The sequence below is a fragment of the Crocuta crocuta genome, unplaced genomic scaffold (assembly GCF_008692635.1).
Source record: "Crocuta crocuta isolate KB4526 unplaced genomic scaffold, BGI_CrCroc_1.0 scaffold159, whole genome shotgun sequence".
NCBI lineage: Eukaryota > Metazoa > Chordata > Mammalia > Carnivora > Hyaenidae > Crocuta > Crocuta crocuta.
Genome location: NW_027533263.1, coordinates 1985102 through 1995895, shown reverse-complemented (window position 1 = coordinate 1995895; position 10794 = coordinate 1985102). Strand labels below are relative to the sequence as shown.

Genomic DNA, 10794 nt, shown 5'->3' with positions numbered 1-10794 from the left:
GCCAGAGATTTTGTTTTAGAAAAGTGACACTTTTTGAGAATAACTCCAAGATGGTATTAGATGCACACTTAAAGTATCAAGAAAAGTAAGAAGATGTCATTAAACCTCCTACTGCTGTATATCACCAGCTTTCTGTAGGGATGGATATGTTCTATACCTTCATTGTGCATTATGGTAGCCACTAGCCACATGTGGCTCTTGACCTCTTGAAATGTGGTTAGTGTGACCGAGGAACTGAATTTTTAACTTAATTAAATTTAAATTTATACATAAAGAGTCACATATAGCTAGTAACTGCCATGTTGGACAGTGACTCAGTTCTAGTCAGGATAGGTTAGGTAATACCACAATAACAAATAATCCCCAAATATTAGTGGCTTAACACAAAGTTTTATTTGTCTTTCTTATTATATATTCATCATATGTCATCTGGGGACTCTGTTCTACATCTCCTCATTCTGGGACCACCCTGAATGCCGCTAGTCACTGTAACAGAGGAAAAAATAAAAAGAGATCTAGAGGGTATTGCACAGGCAATCAAATGAATGCTTGGCTCAGAAGTGACATATATCACTTCCCCTCACAATTCACTGGCCAGCACTAATCATACAGCCTTATCCACTTACCAGAGGACCAAGGAGTGCCATCCAATTATGGAGCCTGGGAGACAGAAATATTAGGTGAGTAGTATTAGTGACTGAGAAAGTAAGCATCATTAAAATAATATGTCAAATTGAATTATAAATTATGTTTTCAAAGGTCAAGTGTATGTCTATGCAGAAGAATCAACAAAAACATGGGAAGAAAAAGTATATATGAGTGCCAGGAATGCTCCTTTTACAAAATAAGGGAGGAAGACTGTAATGATGTTTTGGTGTTTTATATATAATTTTTATTAAGCCTTTGAGTAGGTAGATCCACCATTTTTTAAAAGTTTATTAATTTTGAGAGAGAAAGAGAGAAAGAGCAGGAGAGGGGCAGAGAGAGAGGGAGAGATTCCAAGCAGGTCCAGCACTGTCAGTGAAATGTAAGCCTGACACAGGGCTTGATCCCACAAACTGTAAAATTATGACCTGAGCTGAAATCAAGAGTTGGATGCTCAACCAGCTAAGCTGCCCCGGTGCCTCAGATCTACTAATTAAGAGAGAAAAAGAATAAAGCACAAGCATGATTTATTTTCCATTATAATTAAAGGGCATAATTTTATCAATTTCTACTTTAAAAAAAAACCTTTTAAAAAACCCAAAAGTCTACCTGTTCTTGCAACAATAAGATCTCACTATAATTCCAAGTATAGTCTGTCAACAGCTGTTCTAAAGTCCTTACTCAACAATCTTGGAATCAGATGGGACCTTAAAGTTCAGTTACTCTAATCCCTAATATGGAGATCTGTTCTACAGCTTTCCATGTCTCCTGGGGTGCAGAGGAAGCCCCCTACTGTTATGCAAACTCATTCCATCGGTAGTGGGCTGGTGAAATTGTTCAAGGACTCTTCCTGCTATATCAAAACTAGGATCTCTGAGCTTTCAATGTATTTGTCTTGGCTCCACAACCATCCAGTACAGGGCCAGCCTCTTTGCTCTATGAGAACCCTCAAGCCTCTGGAGGGAGTTTCTCTGCCCCCTGGGTTTACTTTCTTTGGATTATTTCTCCCTGTGCCTTGGCCTCCACACCCTCTAGTCTCCTAGTAGCCATCCTTGGTGTGTGCAGCACAGAGTTGCATTTTGAGGTAGGGAAAGCATAGACTTCGGGGACAGAGAATCTGAGCACTAAATCTACTTAAATTTGGTTTTGTGTTCTTCTCTGTAAAATAACTACACTTACCTCTTAGTCTTGTGAAAAGGACTAAGCATAATTAGATCTGTGAGCTAATAGATGCACAATAAATATTTACTTCAATATGATTTTTCTTTTAAAGTGTGATGGGTACAGATAAATGATAATTTAGATGTGACCTGATCAGTGGAGAGTAAACTATTTCCCTTCTCAGGGATACCATCTTTTTCAAAAATTATTTTTATAGTTTATTTGTTTTTGAGACAGAGAGAGACAGAGCATGAGTGGGGGAGGGGCAGAGAGAGAGGAGACACAGAATCTGAAACAGGCTCCAGCTCTGAGCTGTCCGCACAGAGCCTGATGCGTGTCTCGAACTCACAAACTGCAAGATCATGACCTGAGCCAAAGTCGGACGCTTAACCAACTGAGCCACCCAGTAACCCTTCAGGGACACCATCTTATTATTCTTTCATTTATATCACCTAAAAGTATTGTCATTACCTTTCATGAACAGCCAGACACATTGTACTTAAAAATGCCAACGTCTACTAAGTCATAGCCTTACTTAACTTGTTGACATTTTAAGTCTAAAGTGTAAGAAATTAAATCAGATAAAATTTTATAAGAATAAAAGTCATATTGGTTTGTTGCCCAATAGCTTTTTAGACGTTTTTATTTGTTTTTAAATGTTTACTTATTCATTTTGAGAGAGTGTGCCTGTGTGCATGAGTGGGGGAGGGGAACAGAGAAAATCCCAAGGAAGGTTCATGCGGTCAGTGCAGAGCCTGATGTGGGGCTTGATCTCACGACTATGAGATCAGAAATTGAGTTGATACCAAGAGTCGGACACGTAACTGACTGAGCCATTCAGGCACCCCATTTGATTTTAATAGACTTAGCTTTTTAGAGCATTATTAGCATTCATAGCACTGTTCAGCAGAAGTTACAGAGACTTCCCATATAACTCTTGCCCCTCCTCACCCCTACATGCATAGCCTCCCCCTGTCAGAATGGTACATTTGTTATAATTGATGAACCTATACTGACACATTATTATCATCCAAAGCCCGTAAGTTTACATTAGGATTCATTCTTGGTGTTGTACATCCTGTAAGTTTGGACAGATTTATAGTGACATGTATCCACAATTATAGTATCATACTTATTTTCACAGCCTTAAAAATCATCTGTACTCTATTCATCCCTCCCTCCTAACTCCTGGCAACCACTGCTGTCTTTATTGTCTTCATAGTTTTGCCTTTTCCAGAGTGTCATACACTTGTAATCATGTAATATGCAGTTTTTTTAAATTGGCTTCTTTCTCTTAGTAATATTCAGTTAAGGCTCCTTCGTGTCTTTTCATGGCTTGACAGTTCATTGTTTTTAAAGTGTTGAATAATATTCTTTTGTCTGGATGTACCACAGTTTATTTATCCACTCACTCACTGGAAGACATCTTGGTTGTGCCCAAGTTTTGGTGATTATGAATGAACACTTATGTGTTGATTTTTGTGTGGACATGTTTTCACTTCCATTGTGTAAACGCCAAGGAGCACTGTGGCTGGATCATATGGTAAGAGTATGTTTAGTTGTGTAAAAAACTGCCCAACTATCTTCCAAAGAACTAGTTTGCATTTTTACCAGCAACGAACAAGAGTTCCTCTGTTGCCCCACATCCCTGCTAGTATCTGGTGTTGTCAGTGTCCTGGAACTTGGCCATCCTAATAGGTATATAGTGGTACATACACATTAGCTTTTAGCAAGGGCTTAGTCTTTTGAATTATGATCCAGTGCTAAATATCATCTGCTTCTTCGAGAACAGATCAGATTCTCCAGATCTGATAGGTATGTGATTACTGGTAAGATCATACACATTGGAGACAGCCAGACCTGAGGTTTGTAGCTTAACTCTGGTATACTACCATTTAACTTCTTTGAGTCTTAGTTTCCTCTTTGGTAAAATGGAAGTAATATATTAATTATAACTACTTCAGTGAGTTGTATGAATAAATTGTGGACCTTCTCTGACTTTATTCAGGTAATAAATACAAATATTTGGCCAGGATGGGACTTAAGACTGTACTTTCTACCACACCACTATTAACTTTTCTCTAGGTTGAAAAACCACCATTCATTGAGACATATATCTGTCCCATAATCCAGCCCACAGTTTCATCTCTCAGGTATGTTTGGAGAGATTTTGTCACATACCTTACTAAAATCAAATACTTACTAAGGTAGATTTCTTTGGGTTATTTGTATGCATTTTTCCTTTTCCCATCTTTGGGAAGACTTTGAGTCTAGAGGTATTATTTTTTAAATTCTTTCTTCATTGGTTCTTCCTTGTTCTTCTAAAGGATACATAGAAGGGGTGCCTGGGTGGCTCAGTCAGTTGAGCATCTGACTTCGGCTCAGGTCACAATCTCACGGTTCATGGGTTCGAGCCCCTCGTCGGGGTCTGTGCTGACTGCCAGCTCAGAGCCTGGAGGCTGTTTCAGATTCTGTATCTCCCTCTCTCTCTCTGACCCTCCCCTGCTCACACTGTCTCTTTCTCTCTCAGAAATAAATAAAACATTTTTTTAAAAGGATACATAGAAGTCTCTGGTTTCTAGACTACTACATTTCCTGAGTAGATGATGTGTAGATGAAGTAATTTGAGTTTCCCTGGTTTGTTTTAGAAGGAGTCATTATAGAAAATGATACATGTTTCAGCTGAGACAGATCTCTCATTTTATTTGGGGGTTGTGTGTGTGAGCACATGCGTGTATGTCTGATGGTGTAACAGGGCTTGAATTCCATCTTTGGAATTCTTTGTTCCTACTGTTCAATATCTCTACCATCAAATCAGAGCTTAGGTTCCTCATGGCTTTTGCTATCATCACTGATAACTGGGATTCAGTAGAAGGAGATAGCCAAAAATTTAAATCTAACTAGGAGCTCAATCTAAACTTCTAAAATCTAGCTGGAGTGGGGTAGTAGTGTGTTTTGATAATCCAGTTAATGAAGAAAGAAGCACCCCCTAGGAAATCTTAACAAAGAGTCTTAGCCAAGTCCTTTTGTTGACAACTTTATCCAAGAAACCATCTTCCTTGAGACTTTTCTAAACTTTTGACTAATCCTCCCCTTGCCACAGAAGTCCTTTTGTTGGGGGAAATTGTAAGTGAACGCAGGAGGGACAGGCCTCTGTAAGCACCAGCTCAGTCTCCAGATTCTATTAATTGTTAGCCTTTTATCTGTCCTGTAGCCCTTCTGGCCTAGGGATCTCTTTATCAAATAACAAAACATTTGAAAATTTTCAGAAATCCTCTTCTTAGACTCTTTGACTCTATGTCTAATTTTTGAGCTAATCACTGTTAAATTCTAGGCATATGACAAGAGCAATAACCATTCATTGCTTTTTCTTCAAGTATCATGTCCGTTGCTTTGGACATCACATTTGCAATATTCCAGATCACAGTTGACGGTATGAAAACCCTGGTCCATTGTGGAGTTAGGTTTGAAGCTTCTTAGTAAGGTAAAGCAAATTAAAACGGAAACAGTAGTAATGTGGCCCTGGAAGTGAATGAAGAATAAACAAAATCAAAAGATATGAATCAGATTGAGTAAGGAAAATGTGTTAAACATTAATGCAAAGTTATTGATGGAATTCCATATATTGATAGAAAAGATAATAAATTATAACAGAGACATTATCTTACCCCTGGTAATAAGAACTAAAAAAGCTTTAAAAATAATAAAAATTGATCTCTAGATATACCATACTCCACTGTTCAAAACATGCCAAGCTTGAAAATAAAACATGTAAAGTGCATGGCACACAATAATATATCCAGTAAATTTTAGTTCCTTTCTATTTCTCTATCGTAGACATCAGTATACATTTTGTTTCCATTCCTGAAACTGACATTTTGAGGATATGAGTTTTAATTTTGAGACATTACTGCCAGTTACAGGTCCTAATATCCCAATTTACATTTTGGATCTTCTGAAAAGTGAATATTTTAACATAAATTCAATTTAGTGGAAAAGATTTACAGGCCCCAAGTGTCCATGTGATTACCTTTAGTTAGTTTAACTCCAGCACACCCAGATTTTGCTGATCCCAAGTCATTTATTAAACAGTTTAATTGCTCTAGATTTTCCCTATTGTGGTTCATCTCCTACGGTTTTATCTCCTTATATTAATACCAAGGGCCTAGGGATATCATGAGATTACTCCAATTGAGGCTAAATCTGCCTCCTCCCCCTGTGAACTGCTGGCACAGGCACTAAGTTCGACGTGCTGCATTTAACTGACTTTCTATTGTGACCATTTTATATCTACAGGTAACAATCCTATGTGGAAAGTCATTGAAGATCAGAGAGGCAGGGTTACCTCCTTACCTTCAGGCTGCTTGTAAAATAAAATATCAATAACAGAAATAATAGTAATACTTATGGAACACCACCATGTAAGACCATTTCTATCAATGTCTTTGATAATTTTATGATGGGCAAATCCTTTACTTTATAGAATGTAGCTAAAGTACATCCTGTTCTTATAACTAGTGGGTTTGAAATGACATAAATATACAGCAAAATCTCTGTTTTAGAAAATACTGTGCTTGGGAAATACCATATTATTGTGTTACCTATTGTTAATTCCAATTGTGTACTGTCAAAATACAAACTTGGATATTTTATAAAATGCTCTGAGGAAGAGCTATAATTCTAAATTTCTCTAATCTTTCCAAATTTCTTAAAAATTAAAAGAAAGTTTATTTTTGAGAGAGAGAGAGAGAGTGAGTGAGTGTGGGAGGGGAAGAGGGGGAGACATAGAGTCTGAAGCAGGCTCTAGCTGTCATCACAGACTCAGATGCAGGGCTTGAACTCGTGAACCACAAAATTACGACCTGAACTGAAGTTGGACGCTTAACCAACTGAGCCACCCAGATACCTTGGAACTTTCCAAATTTCTAAATGCAATGATCTTAGAAAATCCAGGAGGCAAACATCTTTACATGCCTTTAAATACCAACAGCCAAAAAGAGATCTAAGAGAAAGTGGCAAAGAGTTGAACCCTGCTCTGTGGATGACATTATGAGCCGGCAGGTCTGGGGAGCACACCAGGCCCTGAAAGTTCTGTCAGGAAGCATGGCCAAGCTGTGGTTTCCAAATGGGTGGTCAAACCATAGTCTAATGCTTGTGGCTCGGGATATAGCTAGGGTCACCTAAAGAGCCAGGTGACTGGATGGCATTGTGCATGGGCTCCACCTTGATCTCTCTATCTGGATTATTGTCCCCCCTACCCACTGTAGAAGGCCCAGTATGGGAAGTGCTCTGGTCACATCTAGGGGTGGCTCTACTCGGGTGGCTTTTGCAGTTGTCTCACCTGCTTTCCTGGGCCTACCAGCAGAACTCCTTTTAGGGTATGGTAATTCCAGAAAAATTCTCCATCGTACCCTTCCTCCTCAAGATTGCCTTGGAAGGCTGGGCTACCCTGGGTTGACTGAAGAGAGTAGCTGTGTCTGAGACATTGTGGATGGCTCCCAATCAGAACCTTGTTCCTAGAACTCACCCTGAATGAGAGAACTCCCTGTGATCAACTGTGCAGAAGGGGTGGCCTAAGAGGCCTGGGGCAAGGATGGCTCGCATAGGAATCTAAAACCATCTCCTGGATGGGCCCAGGCCCTGAACCAGGTCTTCTCTGGTATTTGGAGGCAGGCCAGGTAGTAATTTCTACCACTGTGGTGACCAACTATCCTGGTTTACCCAGGGCTGTGCCATTTTTAGCACTGAATGTCCCACATCCCAGGACACTCCTCAGTCTTGAGCCAATGGGGATGGTTTCCAACCTCTGATTTTGTCCTATCAGCTGATGAAGAAAACTTCATGGTTGAGAGAATGAGACATGACAGTGTCCTACTTTACCCCGTGTGTGTCAGTTAAAGGCCTTATAATGACTTGCCAGTTTTGTTTTAGGAATTAAAGGCCTTATAGTGACTTGCCAGTTTTGTCTTGGGAGTCTTACTATTCCTCTGGGAGTGAGAGAGACAGGAGATGCACATTATCATCCTCCCTGTGACCCAATGTGCCCAGAAGAGGCTAGGCCACCTGTCCTAGACTGGGAAGAAAGAGCCAGACACAGCAGTGGTGCTCTGAATCTGTGAACAATGTTCTCTCCACCTGGCAGTGATGACTGTTCAATCCCACCCATAAGGAAGCTCACTGTTGGGACCACTTACCTGAAAGGAGGTTGGTGATGTTGCCCCCTCTTTTTACCAGCATTTGCTAAACTGGGCTGGGAGGTGACCTTCCTGGTAGGAGACCAAAAAGGTCACACATTTCTGGCTTTAGCCTCATTCCTGAAACTGTAAACAAAGACTCCTCTGTAGGAAGGAAAAGAGAAAAGCACGAACATGTTATTTCCTGGAATCTTTCATGGTGTATTTTTTATGTCTGTTGTAATATTTTTCACCTGAAGAGACATCAAAACATGAGGCAGGCTTACCCACCAATAATTTATACTGACTCATGGATAACTTGCTTTACTGAATCTACTAATAGTTGCCAAATGCCTCTCATTTGATTCAGTTCAACATATATTTGCCAAATGAACACTTGGGAAAGGTGTTATGCTAGGTGTTGAAGATCCAAAAACAGGAATAGACCTGGGGACAGACACACACTGACAAACAAGGGCTGAAAGTGAGGTGCAAACAAAGAATTATGACAGTCGCTCTCCTACATCTCCCAGGAAGCACAGGAAAGGCATGGACAAGCACACTGGGGGCCCATGAAGGAGGTTTATACTTTGAACAGGTAACGAATTCCAGGGTGGCTATTGCTGGCTGGGGATCAGCATGAGCAAAGGCAGGGAGGAAGGAAAGTGTTTGAGAGAACTGCAAAGTAATCTTGAAGGGTTAGAGCAAGACAGACTAGTAGATAAAGTTGGAAAAATGAGTTGGAACCAGATGGTGAAGGGAGTAATATCAAGCCAAGGAGTCTGGATAAGGGTCCCAGTGATGGTAGGTGATGAGTATCATGCTGGGGCTAGTTGTATTTTGGAAAATCCTAGTGTATTCATTACATCAGGCAATCTATTTAATAGACTCTATGGTACAACTTTTGTAAATTATATATAATGTATACACACACACACACACTCACTACCTTTGCCATCTGATTTATGTATTGGGTTGGTTTAGTATGCTGGAAGTTTGCATTTTTATAAATGCCTGTGTTTGTTAAGTGTGTATGGTTCCTATGTGCTTATCACACTAAAGTTATAGGTCAAGTTCTCCCAAAGTAAACATTTTAAAGGACTCATCTGCAAAATGGGGATGATATAACTTCCTAGAAGTTGCCGTAAGTTTAAAGGAGATAATATATGCAAAACATCTTGGGTTCTTGACACACAATATCAAGAAAAAATATTTATTTTTTATTTTTTGTAAAGTATAATCACTTTATTATACTCATGATCTTGTGAGACAAGAAGTTGGACAGAGTTTGTGCTGGGCAATCCCCCACTCCATGTGGCATCAACGGAGGTCACTCAGTGATATGTTGCTATGGATGGGCTGGTGTGAAGGACTTAAAAAAGATTTACCAAATTCTAGAAAACTGAAAGGAATAGCTAGGCTTAGCTGGGAATTTCCCATTATAAAACTAAAAACTCTGTGGAAGATACTGTTAAAATGTTAAGAGAATGAAAAGACAAACCATCAATTAGAAAATATTTTCAAAACGCATGTCTGATGGAGTAGCAGAATAATACACTCTTGACCTCCTCCCAGAAATGTTCATGTCCTAATCTCTGAAACCTGTGAATGTTATTTACAACAAAAATGGGGCTTCAAAAATGTCATCTATAAGCTCCTTGAGATGCGGAGAATATCCTAGATTTTCTAATAAGGATATTCTAGAAGATCTTTAAAAGCAGAAAGCCTTTCCTGATAGTGTACAGGGAGTCTCCTACAGAGCCTAGAAGAAGGAATTATAGCCATGCTCACACCGTGATTTCAGCCCAGCAAAACCCTTGTAAGACTTCTGACACACAGAACTATAAGTTAATAACCATTTGTTGTTATAAGGCTACTAAGTTTGTGACAATTTGTTATGGAAGCAGAACACAGTATATTTTTAATAACTAGTAGCCTTTGTTACAAACTATCAGCATAGATAGCATCTGGGAAAAATAGCAAGAGGCAATAGCCACATTGTTACCAAAGCACATCCACAAACCTACTCAGGGCATCCTTTCATTGGGCATCACTTTTCCTAGGCTGACAATGTACGCAAACCTGGGTGGCTCTAAATATTACACAGTTTGGGGCGCCTGGGTGGCTCAGTCATTTAAGCATCTGACTTCTGCTTAGGTCATAATCTCACCATTCGTGAGTTCAAGCCCCACATTGGGCTCGCTGCTGTCAACATAGACTCCACTTTGGATCTTCTGTCCCCCTCTCTCTCTGCCCCTCCTCTACTCATTCTCTCTCTCTCTCCCCCTCTCTCCCGCCCTTTCCCTTTCTCTCTCTCCCTCCCTCTCTCTCTCTCTCTCTCTCAAAATAAATACATAAACTTTAGGGAAAAAAAAATACTTGACAACTTAACAAGAAGAGAAGATTCTAGCTTTGGCACACCAAAAGCATAAGATGCCTCAATAATATTGTTTGCTGGAGGCCGCTAACACCCAAAGAGGAAGAAATGAATCTGCAGGGCCGTCTCTGCCTCGCTTGGCCTAGACATCTGCCTTCGAGGTCATGAGTAGTCTGTGGCCTTGAGTGCTTGGGTTTGGAATTACACATTCGCTAGGCTATAAAGGGGAGGCATCAAGTTTCATTGGTACACAGAATACATTTATCACAGGTACATTATAATACATAATTTTGTATTCTACTTTTTTCCTAGCTCATGTGATAGCATAAACAAACAGCTAAAATAAACAGTGTATACACTTCACAGATTATTCTCTTATCAACGCAAAATGAAACCACTTTGGGAATTTCCCTCAGAGAGAAGTGTCCCCTTGCCTTG

General features: G+C 39.7%; 1 protein-coding gene across 2 annotated transcripts in view; it reads right to left on the bottom strand.

The window, feature by feature from the left end:
- Positions 1 to 8046: 8046 nt before the first annotated feature.
- Positions 8047 to 10794, bottom strand: part of CDK15 (cyclin dependent kinase 15) — an 80249-nt gene continuing 77501 nt past the window's right edge. Inside the window, exon 13 of one of the 2 annotated variants that reach the window (XM_077747627.1) lies at positions 8047 to 8144. In XM_077747627.1, the coding sequence (XP_077603753.1) occupies positions 8047 to 8144 (98 nt within the window). The remainder of the gene's footprint in view (positions 8145 to 10794) is intronic. The other variant, XM_077747628.1, reaches the window with a different exon arrangement.